Genomic DNA, 19,970 nt, shown 5'->3' on the forward strand with positions numbered 1-19,970 from the left:
CACATAAAGCAAGACAGAGTGACTAAGAAGACCAGGAAAAATACCGTGAAGTGTTATGTAACTCAAGCTTGATGTTCCAAAGAGAATTTGTGTCAGATAACTTGACAGAGCCTTGTCTGGAAGCAAAGGCTAAAGTCGTGATTCTTTGAATCCCTAATGAAAACACCTAATTATTTGTTTCTGTTCCCACACAAATCAGTTTCTCGGGGGAGTGTCTTTGGCATGCTCCAAGGGCACAGTTTCCTCAGAGAATTAGGCTTTTACAGCAAGAATCTTCGGTGTAAGAGTGGGCGTATTGTGGAGGGGGAAAGCAAAAGCTAAGACAGTAATTTATTTTGAAAAATAGCACTTAAGGAAAATTATGTTCCCATCACTATAGAGTAGATTTATTTAATTCTCTGCTCTGGGTCATGATGGATCTGATTACTAAAACTTAATACTTACCCAGTTGTTTCGTGAGATTATAATTTAGAAACAAAAGATAGAATCTCTAGATAAATCTTATTGTACCTTTAAGAAAAGTGTAAGAGCAACAAAAACCATGAAACCTTGCCATGGTGGCTGGGAAGGTCCCTTGGCTCAATCCTTCTGCCTTGAGACTACAGGGAATTCTGATCCTGCCCCAGCCTCGTGGGGCGTACTTTGGGGAGAGAAGCAGAGAGAGGCCAGGGCTATGTCAGTAACTGTTTCTATACACAGCTACACTGGAAGGAATTGAAAGCTACTGGAACTCATAAGTGAAATGAAATAGGTTGCAGGACACAAGTTCAAATGCAGAAATCAACTGTATTTCTATGTACTAACAATGAAAAAAATCCAAAAATGAAATTTAAAAAACATGTACATTTAAAATAACATCCAAAAAAGCTACTTAGAAAAAAATGTAACAAGTTATGTGAAATATCTAACACTAAAAACGGCAAAACATTATTGAGAGAATTTAAATAAGACATAAATAAATAGATATGTCATGTTAATTAATTAGAAAACTCATTTAAGATGGCAATTCTCCCCAAACTGATCTATAAATTTTTTTAATGGGCAATTTCAATCAAAACACCAGCAGCCTTTTAAAATAGAAATTGACAAGCTAATCCTAAAATGTATGTGGACATTCAAAAGACCTAAAACAGCCACAATGATGTTGTAAAAGAACAGAGTTGGAGGACTTAACATTACTAATTTTAAGACTTACTACCACCTGGCTAGCGTAGCTCAGTGGTTGAGTATTGATCTATAAACCAGGGGGTCACTTATCAAGTATCAGTCAGGGCATATGCCCAGGTTGCGGGCTCGATGGCCAGTGTGGGGTGTGCAAGAGGCAGCCAGTCAATGATTCTCTCTTGATATTTCTATCTCTCTCTCCCTTTCCCTTCCTCTCTAAAATCAATTGAAAAATTTAATTAAAAAAATACTACCAAGTTTTAATAATCAAGACAGTATGGCATAGGGATAAACATAGATCAGTGGGACAGAATTAAGAGTCCAGGAACAGACCCACATGTGTATGGCCAGTTTCAACAACAGTATTAAGGTAACTCAATGGAGAAAGAATAGTCTTTTCAATAAATGTGCTGAGGAAGTTGCATATCTTTATGGAAAAAGGTAAAACTTGACCTTTTCCTCATACCAGCCCCCAAAATTAACTCAAATGGATCTTAGACCTAAATGTAAGTACTATAAAACTTTTAGAAGAAAACTTTAAGGAATATTTTTGCCTTTGGGCTAAGCAAACATTTTTTAGAAAACATAAAAAAGCATAAATGCTGAAAGGAAAACATTGATTAATTGGACATCAGCAAAATTAAAAACTTTGCTCAACAAAAAAATGCTTAAGAAAATTAAAATGCAAGCTACAGTTTGGGAAAAAATATTTCAAAGACCTATAGTTGACAAAGGGCTTGAATCAAACAATTTTTTAAATCTCTCATTCTTATAAAAGAATAAAACTCAATGGAGATGTAAAGTACAGCATAGGGACTATAGTCAATAATATAATAACTATGCATGGTGTCAGGTGGGTACGAGACTTATTCAGAGTATCACTTAGTAAATTTTATAAATATTTAACCACTATGAAACTAATATAAAATAATAGTGAATGTCAACTGTAATTTAACTTTTTTTAAAACAATTGAAACTAACAAGACATACAACCCAGTTTTTTAAATGGGCAATATATTTGAACAGACACTTCAAAGGAAGATATGCAAGCAGCCAACAATTACATGAAAAGATAGCTAACCTCATTAGAGAAATGCAAATCTGAAACCATAATTAGATGTCACTACACACCCACTAGAGTAATTAAAATTAAGAAGACTGATAAAAACCAAGTATTGGTGAGGATGTAGAAAAATTAGAGCCCCTAGACCAGGGGTGGGCAAACTTTTTGACTCGAGGGCCACAATGGGTTCTTAAACTGGACCGGAGGGCCGAAACAAAAGCATGGATGGAGTGTTTGTGTGAACTAATATAAATTCAAAGTAAACATCATTACATAAAAGGGTACGGTCTTTTTTTTTTTTTTTTTTTTTTTTTTTTTAGTTTTATTCATTTCAAACGGGCCGGATCCAGCCCGCGGGCTGTAGTTTGCCCACGGCTGCCCTAGACATTGCTCTTGACCATGTAAAATAGAATAGCCAATTTGGAAAACAATTTAGCAGTTTGTTAAAGTTAAACATGCACTTACCATTTACCCAGCAATTCCACTCCTAGGTATAAACCCAAGAGAAATGAAAATAAAAGTCCATACAAAGACTGTTGCACAAATATTCCTAGCGGCACTATTCATAACAGTCAAAAACTAGAAATAACCCTCCCAGCTAGGATAAGTGTCGACCTATGAACCAAGAGGTCACAGTTCCATCCCTGATCAGGTATCAATCCCCAGTAGGGAGCGTGCAGGAGGCTGCTGATCAGTGATTCTCTCTCATCGTTGATGTTTCTATCTCTCTCTCCTTCTCCTTTCCTCTCTGAAATCAGTAAAAATATTTTTTTTTTTAAAAAAGTAGTTTCTAACGAATTTAAAAAAAAACTAGAAATAACCCAAATGTCCATCAACTGGTGAATGAATAAATAATTGTCCCCTAAGCCCTCTGATAGCCCCAAAGGTTTGCATGCACTCCCGACCTTGCCAGCCACTCACCACTTGCCTTTAGGGTCATGCCTCCTGCTTACTTAAACTACCATGTCCCTCACACAAGAGGAGAAATCTTGGAGGCCCTAATCAAAGGCCTTCGGACATTGGAGTACAGATATGATTCTGCTAGTGTGGGAGCTGATGAAGGCAGTGACAAAGATTGGGAAGCCAATGCCTGCAAAAGCCAGCTCATTAAGAAGAAGGAAAGCAACAGCACTGGGTGAAGAAGTTCACAAACAGGCTATGGATTTGGATATAGAATTCAATGTGCACCTTGGAATAGCTCATACCCGTTGGGCGGCACATGGTGAGCCCATTCCTCTCAATGGCCATCCCCAGCGCTCTGGTAAAATAATGAACTTCTTGTTATTTCCAATGGAATCATCACCAACTACAAAGACTTGAAATCTTTTTTTGGAAAGCAAAGGCTATGACGTTGAAGCTGAAACAGATACAAAGACAATTGCCAAGCTCCTTAAATACGTGTATGACAACCGGTAAAGGGGAGATACCAGTTTTACTACCTTGGTGGGGAGAGTTATCTAACAATTGGAAGGTGCTTTTGCACTTGTATTAAAAGGTGTTCATTTTCCTGGCCAAGCAGTTGGCAGGAGATGAGATAGCCCTCTGTTGGTTGGTGTGCGAAGTGAACATAAACTCTCTGCTAATCAAATTCCAGTACTCAGCAGAACAGGCAAAGATGAGAGAGGAAGCTGCAGTCGCTCCAGTGTGGGCAGCACAACTTGCCTTTTCCCTGTTGAAGAAAAAGCGGTGGGGTATTACTTTGCTTCTGATGCAAGTGCTGTCGTAGAACACACCAGTCATGTCATCTTTCTTGAAGATGATGATGTAGCCCAGGTGGTGGGTGGCCGTCTTTCTACCCATTGAATTAAATGAACGGCAGGGGATCGCCCTGGAAGGGCTGTGCAAACTCCAGCAGATCGTGAAGGGCAACTTCAGTCCATTTATGCAGAAGGAAATTTTTGAGCAGCCAGAGTCAGTTGTGAACACAATGAGAGGAAGTCAACTTTGATAACTATACTGTGACTTTGGGTGGTTGCCGTGAGGGGCAAAAGACTGGTGTGAAAGAGATGTCAATATTCTAACAAAGTGTTTTATTGAAAATTTATATTTAGCAACTAATATATAGTCATTTGCTTCCGTGACAGTATTAAGTTACTTTGGGTAAATTCAGCAACATGAATTCCTAAAGCCACCTTTTACTTTGCGATAAGGAAAGTGTGTCAAAGGATGCTGCTGTCACAGTGGATGGAATTGAGCACTTGTGTCCATACAGGTTTGAGTGAACCAACAATCACAGTTCACAATTAACTCATAGTTTTGTTTTTTTAATGCAAAAAAAAGCAATAAATTACTATCCCCAAAGAGTGTGATTTTAAATCTCTTTCTTAAGTAGCAGAACTTAAAATAGGCATGTGTTCTCATTGCTAAAGTGGCAGTGCCACTAATAAAGTTACTGAATACTAAGAACTTTAAAATTATTAGCTACATGTATTTCTGGTTAATGAATGTCATTAACTTTTGATTTGCAATTTTTATTTTGGAGAACTTCCTGGAATGATAAGGGTGTTTGACAGGTTAATTTGCATGATGATGACATACATGCATCCATTTTTCATCACACAGAACTCAAGATCTGGGCATTTTCCCGTGTGTCAAGTAGACTTCCACGAGGAAAATAATTCATGCGCTACCTGCAAACTTTGGGGAGCAGTTTCTTTTTACTTTTAACTTTTTGAAGGTCTATATAACACATGCATTCTCTCATTTGTAACTTTTTCAAATTTTAGGAGTTCTTTGATCATGTGAAGAAACTTTGGGATGATGAAGGCGTGAAGGCGTGCTTCGAGAGGTCGAACGAATACCAACTGATCGACTGCGCACAATAGTAAGTCTGCCAAGTCAGGCCCAGGCCTCTTTGAGGCTAGGATTGCACCGCAGGGGTGCTGCCCTCCCAGGGTCAATGACGTCTCTCGAATGCTAGGGACAAATATTAACGTCTCACTACAGAAATCAGCTTTCACAATGAGGTACATGTAGGAGATGGAAAATTGAAATCCAGTAGGAATCAGTGTTTGGGGGCAGAATCAGAAGCATGTGGTATTATTTTATCCTGACCATTGTTTTCAGTTCTATTTATGTTTACTTCTATAGGGTCATAGGCATAGTGTAAATTATAATGTAATGGGATATTCATTATTATAGTTTAATTTTGTAGCAGGGACTCCAAATTAAAATAATAGCAACACTGCAATCAAGCTCAAGCTCTTACTTAAAGTAAAAAGTGATACACAGAAGTGAATTAGGACCCTGAGAGTAGATGATGATTAATGATAAGTAAATATTTGGTGAGAAATGTAATGAAGAGAAATAGAAATAAGGAAAAGACTCTGGTGCCGAGGCTGGCTGATTGCTTTTCCCTGAAATTCCTTGGTATTTTAGATTCATTCTATGACTATTAGAGAGTAATGGTCCCCTGGGAAAATGTTAATCAAGAAGTTCTAGATATGTTTGCTAGTTTGATAACAAAAACTGTGTTCAACTAATCGTTTTATATGACTCTTTGGGCAGCAAGAAATCAGCACTTTTATATTTTTAGTCTGTAAACTTTAAAAATTCATACATGTTGAAAGGATTCCATAAGCATAAAATCTGGGAATTCACAGTATTTGGAACCAACTAATGGAACTATGCTGTCAATACAGATTTCAAGGAGAAAGCAGTTGTGTGGCCACCAGCAGCCCTTTCTCATCCTTAGGAGTTCGGGTACCATCACCATGTGACAGGCACTGAGAGGGGCCAATGGCCGGGCCCAAGGAGGAGGCACTGGGTGTGTCCCAGGCACTGACAGGAAGCCAGTCTGGGAGCAGATAGGTGATGGAAGAGTGGCCATGAACAGCTGAGAGGTCGCTGTGGCCAGACCCTTCCGAGTGCTTGCCAAGGAACTTGGATCTTCCAAATGCAATGAGTACCCAGCACCTCCGTGAATGAGGTTCTCAGGGTCACTCTGGCTGCTGTATGGAGAATTAACAAAAGGAGGCAGAGACCTGAATGGGGGTCCTTGGGTCAGGTGGTGGCCATAGAGTTGAGCCTTGGGCCTTGAGTTCTGAAGGGACAGAGGTAGGAGGTAGATTGAGCGAGGGCGGCAGTGGAAAGGGGGCAGGGATGAAGGATGATAAAGCAGTGGGGCATGGAGCCATTTATGGAGATGGAAAAACCTGGGAGATGTTGTTTATGGGAGAACAGAGGAAGGCATCAAGCTCCGATTTGGAAAAGTTAAGTTTGAGACGCCAACATGATATCTAAGGGGCTCAGTGGTTGAGCATCAAACTATGAGCCAGGAGGTTACAGTTGGATTCCCAGTGAGGGCACATGCCCAGGTTGCAGGCTCAGTCCCCAGGAGGGAGTGTGCAGAAGGCAGCCTATCAATGTTTTTCTCTTATCATTGATGCTTCTGTCTTTCTCTCCCTCTCCCTTCCCCTCTCTTCATTGAAATCAATAAAAACATATCTTTAAAAAAAGAGAAAGCAGATTAGTGGTTGCCAGGGATTTGAGGGTGGGATCACTGAGAGAGACTACTAACAGTACAGGGTTTCTTTTAGGGATAATGGAGAATGTTCTGGAATTGGATAATAGTGATGTTTGCACAAACTTGTGAATTTACTAAAGACCACTGAATTGTATACTCAAAATGGTGATTGTTACGTTATGTGAAATTGTATTATGTGAGTTATATCTCAATCTGAAAAAGAAGATAACAGGGAAGGAAGGAGCAGAGCAGGAAAAGTAACGGGAACACTGGTCAAGCCTGGCCAGCAGGGCAGTCTCCTCGTGGAAACAGGGGTCCTCTTGTCATCTGTAGATGAAAGTGTAAGCGTGCATTGATAGGGCCTGCTTCTTCATCCTCAACCAGCCAGACACTTGCCGCGCTCCAGGCCTGCAAACGCATGCACGTGGGAGTGGGAGCTCCCCGGGGATGAAGTGCCTATGCTATGCAGATGAAAAGACCATGAAGACCTATGTTGTGCTATTTGGCATGCAAGGAGTGGACACCTCCTCAGGCAGCGTCAGAGAAAGGGAAATTTGCTCTAAGTCTCCCAGAAGCCACTAGTGAGTCTGCGGCACTATAGGGAGCTGCTTTTCTGTTCCTGCTGGCTAAGTGTTTTGACTTCACTTTTCCCGTTTGCTCTTCTCATCCCTTGCTGCTGATCCCAGAGGAAGCAGAGGAGATCAGTTTTGTTCGCAGCCAGGCAGCCTGTTCCCATCTAGCCTTGTCCCCCACCCCATCACACTGGCCCAGTCAATGGCCATTTGCATGGCCCTGACCAGAGGCTGTGCTAAGGCCAGGGCAGCTGGACTGCAGTCTCCCACACCAGGACTGACATGGCTAGAGGCGTGTGGAACAGTTACTATAACCGAGCTTTCAGTATTGTACTTTTGGTAAAAATGGGTGCATTTGAAGCATCAAGCAAGCTGTGCCAATGACCAGAGATAATATTTGATACACAGTTCCCCACTTTCCACTGGAAACCTTGAAAACAATCTCTACTGCATTATCCCCCAAAATGCATTTCCTCTAAGTCCTAATAATAAATGATTATGTAGCCATGGAAACAGCTATTTTGGGAGAGAGAAAATTGGATCTTAAGAGCGGGTTTATAAAATCAGACTTTGCTTAATGTAACCTGAAGCTCTGCAGCTGAGAGTATAGGTTCTTATGCTTTGCACCAATGTGTTTACGTACATGCTAAGAGCCTCTCTAGGAGTACATCCATTTGAATAATTGCTTTTAGAATATTCTCAAAGGCAGAGAATGTCCTAGAAAAAAGAAAAGAGCAGTGAGAAAGGTAAAGTGATTTTCTGTTCCGTCTCCTGTTTGCCTTTGCGATCGATCAGGAGTCCTGGCAACTACGTGTAACCTCTCTCTAGTACTGACTTGGAGCTCATGGCTCTCAAGTCCTTGAATCTAAGCTTTCAGGACAATCAGGAAATTATTAGCAAAAATGAAATTTGAACTTCAAAGTTGACTTTTATTTTTTGCAGGTCATTTTATAATTAGGGAAACTACCATGTATTGTTGAATTCATTAAATATATAATCAACTGTCTGGGTACACATACACGTTCTTCTGAACTCTCGTTTGACCTTTATTTTCTGTTTTATTTTCTCAATCTGTGGAGTTCCTGTTTAAGGGCAGTACAGTATACTTTTTTATTCTTACTTTTTATTTTATTTTTTTTTAATTTGGTTTTATTGCTTCAAGTGTTACAAAGAGTATTACATATGTCTCCTTGACCACCCCCCCCCGGCCCACGTGACATTCCCCGGCCTCCCCTCCCCCGGGTGTCTTATGTCCACTGGTTATGCTTATACGCATGCTACAGTATACTTCTTATAGATATGAAGAACAAACTTAGTGGCAGGGCACAGTAGGTAGACCAGCTGTCTCAGTGTAAGTCGGTCAGCCCCTGGTTATCTGTGTCTCCTATGCTCGTTTGTAAACCCTCGTCCTGGGAAGGAATTTCTAAGAGGGTTTGCTTAGCACCAATGTTTCCATGTGAGCAGGAAACCTGCCCTTGTCCTCCTGTGTGTCTCTCCTTTACTCTCCCAGGACTGCCATGCTCACAGCACTCTAACTCCAGGTGCGAGGGGGGATTTTTTCCCCACCATGCAATTCTCTGTGACACCAGTTGGTTGTCCTGCAACTTAACTCAAGTCTGACACTATCTACTGGAGACAAGGTCAGACCCAGAGGTTAAGGGCTCAGTCCCATCTTGTTGCCCCACTTCAGAGGCCACTTGCACATAGTAGGTCCTCAGGTTACCCACAGCTTCTGTTCAACTTGGCTACAGATCAGAGGTTCCCATGATCTCCTCCCCTTTGGGTTTGATTAATTGCTAGAACAGCTCACAGAACTCAGGGAAACACTTGCTTATGTCTGCCAGTTTATTAAAGGATACAGATGAACAGCCAGAAGAAGAGATACATAGGGGAGGCCTGGAGATGGGGGGTCTGGAGCCCAGGAACTGGGCTTGCATTAGCCCTCAGGTGCATGTGTGCATTCACCAACCTGGAAGCCCTCCAAACCCTGTACTGTTGGAATTTTTATGGACACTTTTTCGTGTAAACATGATCCCTCACTACGTCCATTTCCACCCCCCTCTCTCCTACCTGGAGACTGGGGGTGGGCCTGGAATCATGTCTTGGGCCTTTTGGTGACCAGCCCTGGGTGGCTCCAGGAGCCCACCCAGAGTCACCTGACCAGAACAAACAAGACCTCTATTACTCAGGACATTCCAAAGGACTTAGGAGCTCTGTGTCAGGAACTGCAGTCAAAGACCAAACAGTGAAAAAAGATGCTTCTAGTGCTCTTATAACTTTGGAGGTTACAAGGGTTTCAGGAGCTCTGTGGCAGGAGACAGGGGCAGATAGATATTTTTTTTCTATTATCTCACACTGTGTACGTGGATTATTTAAATCTTTCAGAAAAACTACTCCCTTGAGTGGAAAATCCCAGTGGTCTCCTATGGGACACCTCATTGAATCCTCAGACTTCCTACAGAAGACATGACCCTGGGACCAGCTGACGCTCTAAGTCCTTGCCCCTCGCACTAGTTTCTGATGCTGTTGCCCATTCACTGCGTATTGTTAGGTTCATTTTGAAGGCTATGAAAATCAGGCCCTTGAACTATACGTGGTAAAATAATAATCCTATCTAATAAAAGAGAAACATGGTAATTAGCCGTACTTCCGCTACCCTTCCCATTGGCTGATCAGGGCGATATGCAAATTAACTGCCAGCCAAGATGGCGGCCGGCAGCCAGGCAGCTTGAAGCGAACGTGAGGCTTGCTTGCTTCAGTGACGGAGGACTCCAACGTTCCCCGCCTGCTGCTGTCGGCCTCTGAGCTTGCAGTTTGAAACACTGTTACAAATATAGAAGCTAAACAAAACCCCAGAAACTGGCTTTCAGCCAGCTGGGATCTCAGAGCTGGAGTTGAAACAGTGTTTCGATTATAGAACCCAAACAAACCAGATACCTGCTTTCAGCAGCTGAGGCCTCAGAGCTGGAGCCAAGCCTCAGAGCTAAAGCTGGCCCAGAATAAAAAAGAAAAAAAGGAGCGGTTGGGAGCTTCAGTCACCTGCCAGCCTGAAAACAGCCCTCAGCCCCTCACCCAGGCTGGCCAGGCACCCAAGCGGGACCCCCACCCTGAAGGGTGTGTGACCAGCTGCAAACAGCCATCATCCCCTCACCCAGGCTGGCCAGGCACCCCAGTGGGGACCCCCACCCTGATCCAGGACACCCTTCAGGGCAAACCAGCCAGCCCTCACCCGTGCACCAGGCCTCTATCCTATATCGTAAAAGGGTAATATGCCTCCCAGCACTGGGATCAGCGGAGCCGAGAGGCCTCCCGGCACCGGGATCAGTGTGACGGGGGCAGCGCCCAAACCCCCTGATTGCCCTGTGGCTCTGTGTGTTACAGGGGGCGGGGCCACAACCTCCCTATTGGCCCTGCTCTGTTCGTGACAGGGGAAGGTGCCCCAACACTCTGCTCTGTGCCTGATAGAGGGGAGCTCCCCAACCCCCTGATCGCCCTGCGGCTCTGTGTGTGACAGGGTGCGGCGCCCCAACCCCCTGATCAGCCCTGCTCTGTGCGTGACGGGGGAGCTCCCCAACCCCCTGATGGGCCCTGCTCTGTGCGTGACAGAGGGGAGCTCCCCAACACCCTGATCGACCCTGCTCAGTCGTGACAGGGTACGGAGCCCCAACCCCCCTGATGGGCCCTGCTCTGTGAGTGACAGGGGGCAGCGCCCCAGCCCCCTGATTGGCTCTGCTCTGTGCATGACAGGGGGTGTCGCCGCAACCTCCCCATCGACCCTGCCTTGAGTGTGACAGGGGGCAGTGCCCCAACCCCCCAATCGGCCCTACCCTGAGCGTGTCTGGAGGTGGCATCACAACCTCTCGATCCGCCCTGCTCTGTGCATGACAGTGGACGGCACCCCAACTCCCCAATCAGCCCTGCTCTGAGCCCGACCAGGGACTGCACCTAGGGATTGGGCCTGCCCTCTGCCACCCGGGAGCAGGCCTAAGCCAGCAGGTCGTTATCTCCCGAGGGGTCCCAGACTGCAAGAGGGCACAGGCCGGGCTGAGGGACCCCCCCCCCCCCGCCCCCCTGAGTGCACAAATTTTTGTGCACCGGGCCTCTAGTAACAATAATAATAATAATAATAATATTTTTCTACCTTAGAGCTATATTTTTCCACTTATTTCTTAGAAGTGAGACCCTTTGCCAAACAGTATTCTGTGTCAGGTAACAATAGTGAAGAGGGGTCAGTGGTGGTGAGGAGCCCAACTAGTGGCCCTTAGCCCCTCCCGGACTCCACTGTAGCCCCTCAGTTGGCCCCAAGACAGACCAGGCTCCATAGCGCCCAGTTTAAAAACTAGGGCCAGTTTCCAAAGTTTGTAGCCATAGGACTAAATGCAGTCTACATCAAATACCAAGTCCAAGTGATATTTTCTTAGAATAAATATATCATACCAAAGTAGTATTTTTTTTAGAATTAAATGTGATAGATGTTCACATCAATCACATGTACTTATTATAAGTTCTGTGTAGCCATTTTGAATAAAATAACATTGAATTTCAATATTCATAGATGACAGTTGAGTTTTGCAGTAGGCTCAACATCCAGTTTTTTCCTGCTGGGATTGGGTGTATGGAAATATTCTGGCTTATGTAGATGAGTAATAGCAAATGGTAGCAAAAACTGGTTTGTTTGTTTGTTTGTTTGTTTGTTTTGTTTGCCCTATAATCACAGGGAACATTTTAAGTTAAATAATACAGAAATGTGAAAAGGAGAATTGTAAGAAATTTTCTTCCAAGCTGAATTAATAGCCTCTAACAACTTCTTACAGTACCTAACATAAATGTGAAGTCCGAAAGATGCTTAAATTTTTAAAGACACAATGCTGTCTAGTGTGGAAATGTGTCACATTTTCACCTTTGATGATGTGACAGGTACTGTGTGGTGAGAGCTTGGGATGGCCTTTGGTAAAGCAGTGTGCTGCATCCTCTGTGCCTTCAGGGACCTCCCTTCCCGATTATACTGGGGCCAGATGCTGCGCCATCTAAACAGTGGCCAGTGCTCTGCTACAACCTTCCTTCCAGACAGCACATCTGCAGGAAGATGAAATATGTGCATAGTATCTTGACAGTTTGGGTTACACAGATACACACAGGTGTCAAAACTCAGCAAATGCACACTTAAGATTTGTGTGTATTTGGATCTAAATTTTACATTTTAAAAAACTATAAAGAAATATTGATGTCTAGATAAAGATCTGCAAGCTGAAATATGTAGAAGGAAGTATACCAGTGTCTACAATTTCCTTGAAATGCATCAAAAATAAGATAGATACATGGATAGATATGTGGGGGTTTTTAAGTATAGTAAAATGGTAATGGCAGAAGCTAGATGGTGGCTATTCAAGCGTTCACTATAAAATGATTTCAAATGTGTTGTATGTTTGAACTTTTTCATAATAAAATGTAGAGGGGAGGAAAATATACATATGTAGAGATGTGATAAGAAGTCTAAGGAAAAGTCATAAACAGCAGCACAAATTAACCCATTGGTGGTACCCCACAAATTGCAACATGTCATTTAAGACATTGGTGTGTATGAGGGGCTTTTTTTTACAGCTCTTTCCGGTGTTCACTGAATTCTTTGAAACACTTACAAGGAACCCAGGGAATTCATCGAGAACCACTACTACTATTAACAAAGTGAACAGCTTGCGAATACCTTAAGAGATGTGTCCTGTATTTCTAAGCTTCAAAGTGTAGCTGCAAAATAGCTCATCATTATTGAAACTTACCATGTGGGGGTGCTATTCTATGCACATTATATGAGTTAACAAATTGATCCTCACACTAATCCAGGGTGGGAATGTCCAGCCCAAGGCCCATTACATAAAGCCCCAAAAATCATTTGGTCTGGCCCTGCCAAGACATTAGGGGTGAGTTATTTAAATGCTTAATCAAATATAGTTGCTAATTTTAAATTGATAATTTTGTATGGCCCACACATGATGTTATGACTATCCAATTAACCCTTGGCAGAAAAAAGGTTCCCCACCCTGCTCTAGACTGTGACCAGGCTGGAGGGGAGACCTGCGGTTATTCCATTATTCAATGAACGTAGTTTCAGGGGATGTTAACTTCTTTTAGCAACCTTACTTAGGTCATATTAACCTTGCAGTCAATGCAACTTCTCAATCTTCTCAGAAGAAAACTGGTAAATCGACTTACTTTAATTCAAAGATGACCGGTCTTTTATTTTTGTTAACTTATTGGATTCCCCACTGTTTTTTATTATTGGACCCCAGTATATCTATGAAACCCTATTTCTAACACTCAGCAGGTGGGTGGTCCCAGGCCAGTTGCTTAGCTCTCTGTGCTTCGGTTTCCTAACCTGTAAATTGGAGGTGTTAATAGTGTCTATCTCCTAAGGTTTGTGGGGATGAGATGAGTTAATTCATGTAAAGTGTCCAGAATAATGCCTGGCTCATCAGTACTTAATAAATGTTAGTTGTCATTGTGCTCATAATCTATTACAGTCTCTCATGATTATACTGTAAACGCTCTCATCTAATGAGAATTTGTCATTAAGCAAACTGTAGAACATGGAACATGATTAAGGAACTGGTTTGCTAACTGCAAGCCAGGGACCCAAAAGAAAGGGAGGATAAGATGGGGTTGAGCAGAGAAGGAGGCATAGGCCCTCTAGCCCCACTTCAAACAGATTTCTTTTCTTTATTGTTTTTATTATTATTGTTGTTGTTGTTGTTGTTGTTGTTTCTAGAAATGTCACGTGTGAGGAAAGAGTCTACTTTACGGAAAAAAGTACTCTTGGCTAAGCTGCTAATGATGGTAATGCCCTATCCCTGCCAATCACAATTCAGTTCAGCAAAACCTTATTGGATGCAGTGCCTACTGTGTGCAGACAACTTGCTGCCCACTGGGGAGAAGGTTCATGGTACAGTAGGTACCCTGCCTCTGCAGTCTGCCCTGTATGCTCTGGCAGAGCTGCCGAGTACAATGGCACCACAGAGGCAGGGGCCCTGGGAGGCTTCCTGGAGAAGGTGGCTTTTGAGCAGGGGCAATAGGCAGAGATGAATGGGATGGAAGGCCAGGCAGCAGAGGGTGGAGCTTCGATTCTCATTCTCCACCCGATCAAATGATACTCAATTTCCAAGCTTCATTCTGGTTTAACTGGAGCATAGGGGAGGGAAAGAAATGAGAGGATGGGGACCCAATATGCCACATAGAGGAGTTCAGCCTTTCTGCCCAGGTTTGGAGCAAGAGAGTGACCTAATCAGAGCCGTTTTAGGAAAATGCACGTAACACCAGCACATCTTTAATTTGTGGTGCAAGACACTTGGCAAGTTATCACAGGAGGCACACGAGGATGGGGAGACTCTGGATCAAAATGATCTCTAAACAGAATGAGCTCTCAGTAATCATTTTCAACCTAGCTCATTCAGCAGGTTGGACCTTCTTATATTTTGTTATTGCTGTATCTGAGCAATCTTTCTAAAAGAAAAAAGCTACAGCACACTGCTGCCATTTAAAGCCAGCATTTTTAAGGGTGTAATACATAGTGACAGCTTTTGATGTATGCCCGTGGGTGTGGGTCCCAATACTTCACTGTTCTCTGCCTGCATAATTTAAAACGACAATTTAGCCTGTCAAACTTAAATATGAGTGAAGTTCCTTGGATATTTATGAAACATCAAATAGATAGAATAGTGTTGGCAAATGATGGTGTGTGTTTTTTTTTATTATGAAATCACAGAAAGATATTTGGATGATAGCTGCTGGCAACTCACCAATAAACCGAATTTCCAGCTATGGTAAAAATGTGGTGGTCTGTGGTTTTAAGGTATTTTCAGCCATTGGTGAAATAAATAAAAATGATATCACAGGACTGCAGCCCAAACCGTAGTCAGAGATTGCGAGGTGGGACAATAACACATCTTTTGTTTTATAGTTTCATGTATTAGCAATCCATGGTTTCAGGTTCCCCTCCGAAAGTGGAAGTTACCTGTGCAGAGAGAGAAAGCTTTGGTCTGCAGACCTAGCTGACGGCTGGTTTTTAGTCCTCTGCCCAGACACCAGAGGCCTGGCACGTTTAGAGTTGGGACACTTTTTACCCGCAGCTCTAGACACATCCTGCACATTTCAGCAGACATATGCCTAAGAAAGTGGGTGTGTGAACACGGCTTTTCGTGAATCTGCTTATTTATATACTTAAAAAACGGGGCATGCCCTAATCGGTTTGGCTCAGTGGATAGAGCATCAGCCTGCGGACTGAAGGGTCCCGGGTTCGATTCCCATCAAGGGCGTGGACCTTGGTTGCGGGCACATCCCCAGCAGGGGGTGTGCAGGAAGCAGCTGATCGATGTTTCTCTCTCATCGATGTTTCTACTCTCTATCCCTCTCCCTTCCTCTCTGTAAAAAATCAATAAAATATATTATTTTTAAAAAAACAACAAAAAAAAAAAACGGGGCAGAACTCAGCGCAGAAAGCAAGTGCCCTAGTCAGCCGGGCCCATTCGCTGAGTCAGGTCTGGGCTCCTCGCTAGGGGGCGTCCCGCCTTAAGGGCCCTCCCACAGGCCCCGCCCCCAGTGCCTCCGCCCCGCGGGCCCCACCTCCCGGCGCCGAGCTCTGACGTCATCGCCTGCGCCGCGTAGCAAAAACAGGAAGTAGGACCAAAACAAAGGAGCGGCAGCCCCGAGCAGACCTCCTCGCCGCCTCCCTTCCGCGCCCGCCCGTCCGGCCGCCCACCCCGAGGAGCCGCCCGACCATGTCCAACATGGAGAAGCACCTGTTCAACCTGAAGTTCGCGGCCAAGGAGCTGAGCCGCAGCGCCAAGAAATGCGACAAAGAGGAAAAGGCCGAAAAGGCCAAAATCAAAAAGGCCATTCAGAAGGGCAACATGGAAGTCGCCAAGATCCACGCGGAGAACGCCATCCGCCAGAAGAACCAGGGGGTGAACTTCCTGAGGATGAGTGCGCGGGTGGACGCGGTGGCCGCCAGGGTCCAGACGGCGGTGACGATGGGCAAGGTGACCAAGTCCATGGCCGGGGTGGTGAAGTCGATGGACGCGACGTTGAAAACCATGAACCTGGAGAAGATCTCCGCCCTGATGGACAAGTTCGAGCACCAGTTTGAGACGCTGGACGTCCAGACGCAGCAGATGGAAGACACGATGAGCAGCACGACGACGCTGACCACGCCCCAGGGCCAAGTGGACATGCTGCTCCAGGAGATGGCGGACGAGGCCGGCCTGGACCTCAACATGGAGCTGCCGCAGGGACAGACCGACTCGGTGGGCACGAGCGTGGCCTCGGCGGAGCAGGACGAGCTGTCCCAGCGGCTGGCCCGCCTGCGAGACCAGGTGTAACCCCGGAGCCCCCGCTGGGCTCTCCCGTCGGCGGCCCCGTCTGAAACGCACTCCGGATGCTGCGGGGAGAGGTTGCACACTACAGCCTTCGAATGCGCCGGGTCTGACCCATCTTCGATGCTTCCGCCTTCGGGTTTACAGCGCGCTCGGGTACATTAAGAAATTCCAGGCTCTCTCCACCCTTAACTGGATGTTCAAGTTCTGTCTATCTTGTGATAATGTGTATTTTTATAGCTGCCTTTTAACAGGACTCGTTAATAACTTGGTGTAGATGAGTCTTCCTCAAAAACCTTATCAAATCTCTAGTTCCTGTGTATTCCGTTTTCTGCCTGAGCTATCAAAATCGAAGTTTATTTTGAACGTAGTGTCATTGTTGGTAATATATAAAATTGACATGCGGTACATGAAAAGAGGAGAGTGATTACTTTGCAGGGTTAACAACACCTCATTCGACTTATTTAATGGACAGTGCCATTTCTGTGTATCCTTTGTGTTTTTTTGCCATCAAAATAAGACTACAGTTGACTATTAATCTGTTTCATAACTTATATTAAAATTACCTTAGGACATCCTCGCATAATACGCTTTTACTGTTTACATTCTGTAAATTTTTTTTAAGATTTACAAGGTTTAACATATGACAGTTTCGTTCAGATGAGCTTCTCTAACATTTCTAGTTATTTTCCTATCTCAACACTTTAATTACATTTCTTATAAAATGTTAATTAGCATGGCAGCCACATTGCTTACCCTAACATTGCCAAAGAACTGCTGATTGTTTTGAGAAAACCCTGAGACTGTGTTTGTGGGTTTTGTTTTGATTTTAACAACCAAAAATAGTTAAAATTAGAACAGCATTTTAAGTTCTAGTTATTTGCATCTGTTATGTTGTTCTTAAGACAATTCCTTAAAAACTTTGGAAATGTAAGTTGGAATGTTTTACTTAGCCACGCAGCCAGAATGAAGTGTGTGTGTGGTGGGGGGGGGGGGGGCGGGGGGGGGGGGAGATGCAGGATGGGACAGTGTGCTTGACCTTCTGAGGCTAGGACTCACCTGTGCTGCCTTCCATCCTTCTGGAAGAGCAGGATGTATTTTCTAGCTGAAAAGGAAATCCTGTAGCCAAAACCTTCTTAGCCTCAAAACATGAAGAACACCAGTTTGCTTTTGCCTTGACAAGTCTGTTAATCTAACTTGAATACTTACAGATACTTTAAATCCCTCCTTTCCTTCACTGGAATATTTCTCCAACAGAGAAAACCAGTGTTTCAGAAGGTAATTATAGGGACTCTCCCAGACCCTTTGAAGGATTCACTGTTCATGACATGTTTTCCAGTGTGACTGAGTGTGGTTAAGGGGAGAAAACAGCACGAATATGTAGAGGAGAACCGCCCCTTAAATTTAAGTGTCTTTATATCTGACTGGTGGTGGTTCTGAAGTCTTCTCTAAGGGACACCTGTCCATTGTCTGTGCCACATCTTTGTAGAATTCCCTCCTTTCGATGTCTCCTCTCATCCACCTGGTTGCACAGAGGCGACTGTGTGAGTACAGCATGAGTTGTAACCCCTCTTTAGACTGGAACAAATAATTAAAACTTTGAAAATAGCTTAGTGTTGAGTCCTTTGGTAAATTGATGACCCTTTTGTAATAGAAATATTCCCAACAATATTCATCTATTTTGTGAGATTAAACAATGCTTGAATAAACTTGAACTTTCTTAAATTATGTTCATTTTAAACTAAATGGATGTAAATTTTTAGGAACCATAAGTAGTATTTTGAAAGCATATTAGACCCATGAATTTCCTTATTTTTGCAGTTGATGAAATATTGAAGTGTAAACCACAAAAGTTTGTCAAATAAATCATCTTAAACTGCATGTTACTACATGTAAGTGTGCATTCTCTTTAAGAGTATTTGAGAACAATAATTCAGAGGTAGGTTTGGTTCAGAAAGCCTGGTATTTTTCCAAACTCACTACCTGAATGTTCAAGTAGCAGGGAATTTTCATGCACGTTTCTAGAAGCCTATTTCTAGCTATTCTTTATTGTGATAGTTTATTAAAGATTCTCCCTCACATTGAAACTTTTCCAGGCAACAGATAGAATTTTCAAAAGGATCCAACTCAAACATACCAAGGAAATAGTTAATCTCCCATGCAACTACTAATAGTTTTTACTCTTTATTTCTCCTTTTTACTTTTATGCCTTCAATGTACAGTTTCTAACATGGATTTAGAATATACTTTTCATTTATTTATGAACAATTTAGATTATTTCAGTTCAATTACGTGTGCACTATTGGAGAACTTGCTTACTAAAGCTATTTCTTCTTGAAGGAATGTTAATGTATATGTGTACCTTTTAGATAGAGACATGCTGTGACTGTTGGACGTTGTGTACCTACCCAGCTGTCTTTGATTTGGAAAAGAGACACCTAAAATAAGTACCAGTCTAAACCTTATTAACTGAACATAGTCTCAGGGTCAGCCAGACAATCTCACATTGTGAAGCAGAAGCGAGGGACTTTCTGTTCTAGATTCTTCCTTTGCAATATGCACAACACCCTCTTGGAGGCATTTCTGTAGCCAAAATCCAAAACTCAAGACTTTGAGTACTTTTGACAAAAAGCCACTAGCCATTTGGCATTGAACAAACGGATGGGCAAGCCCCTTTCATTTTTTTTAATCAACTGACTGGCATTAATAAAATGCCTGCCTGGTTTACCTAGGTTCATGTTTCTACGGCTGGATGGTTTTTCTACAACCATATGGCACAGAACAGACAGTGTTTCTGTTGGTCATGATTGCTGGACCTGGTGTGGTCCGAAGCTCAGTTGGCTCCTGCTAGGGTAGTGGGTAATTGGTCATTGCATCTGGTCCTGATGTCAGCCATGGCATCATTCCGGCTGGTTTCCCCAGGGTTTGGTCAGTGGGATGTTCCATTGTGTTTGATGCCAACCAGAGCCTTGTTGTGAGGGCTCAGTGATTAAGGGGGAGGCGGGGGGCTTGTTCAAGGGAGAGGAAGGTGGCTAAGTCAGAGTTTTGGATGAGGCCAGTTTTAATCAAAAGGGGTGGAAAAAAGGAGAAAAGGTCAGATTAAACAAAATAGGGTTTCTGCGTGGTTATATAAGCAGCGTGGATCTTAACCCTGCTGCTCTTTGTCACTCCATAGTATTTTTATATCATAAAAATAAGTATCTTGAAATCAATTTCAATAACACTGAGAAAAGGTTTTTACTTACCTTGACAGAGTTCCAACTTGGTAAATTTTTCACAGAGATGATATTAAATATATTTAAATAAATGTATATGTTAAAAGTAAATGATTTTTAAATAAATCA

The 19,970-nt window shown here is 43.2% G+C and overlaps 2 protein-coding genes across 3 annotated transcripts in view; both read left to right on the forward strand.

Moving 5' to 3' along the window:
- The window catches only part of GNAL (G protein subunit alpha L), a gene marked incomplete at its 5' end in the record, with an annotated part of 102,031 nt that overhangs the window by 69,060 nt on the left and 13,001 nt on the right, over positions 1-19,970 (forward strand). For both annotated transcript variants that reach the window (XM_081097627.1, XM_081097628.1), the window contains one exon: positions 4,954-5,051. In XM_081097627.1, coding sequence (XP_080953753.1) covers positions 4,954-5,051 — 98 coding nt within the window. The remainder of the gene's footprint in view (positions 1-4,953; positions 5,052-19,970) is intronic.
- On the forward strand, positions 15,651-18,507 carry CHMP1B (charged multivesicular body protein 1B). Its single transcript, XM_081097629.1, has one exon. The coding sequence runs from the start codon at positions 16,033-16,035 to the stop codon at positions 16,630-16,632; it is 600 nt and encodes a 199-aa protein (XP_080953755.1). The 5' UTR covers positions 15,651-16,032; the 3' UTR covers positions 16,633-18,507.

This window comes from Myotis nattereri, assembly GCF_964212035.1.
Source record: "Myotis nattereri genome assembly, chromosome: 8".
NCBI lineage: Eukaryota > Metazoa > Chordata > Mammalia > Chiroptera > Vespertilionidae > Myotis > Myotis nattereri.

Bases quoted from the DNA above. Each gene is read 5' to 3' on its own strand.
- CHMP1B (XM_081097629.1), top strand. From the start codon at position 16,033: ATGTCCAACATGGAGAAGCACCTGTTCAACCTGAAGTTCGCGGCCAAG.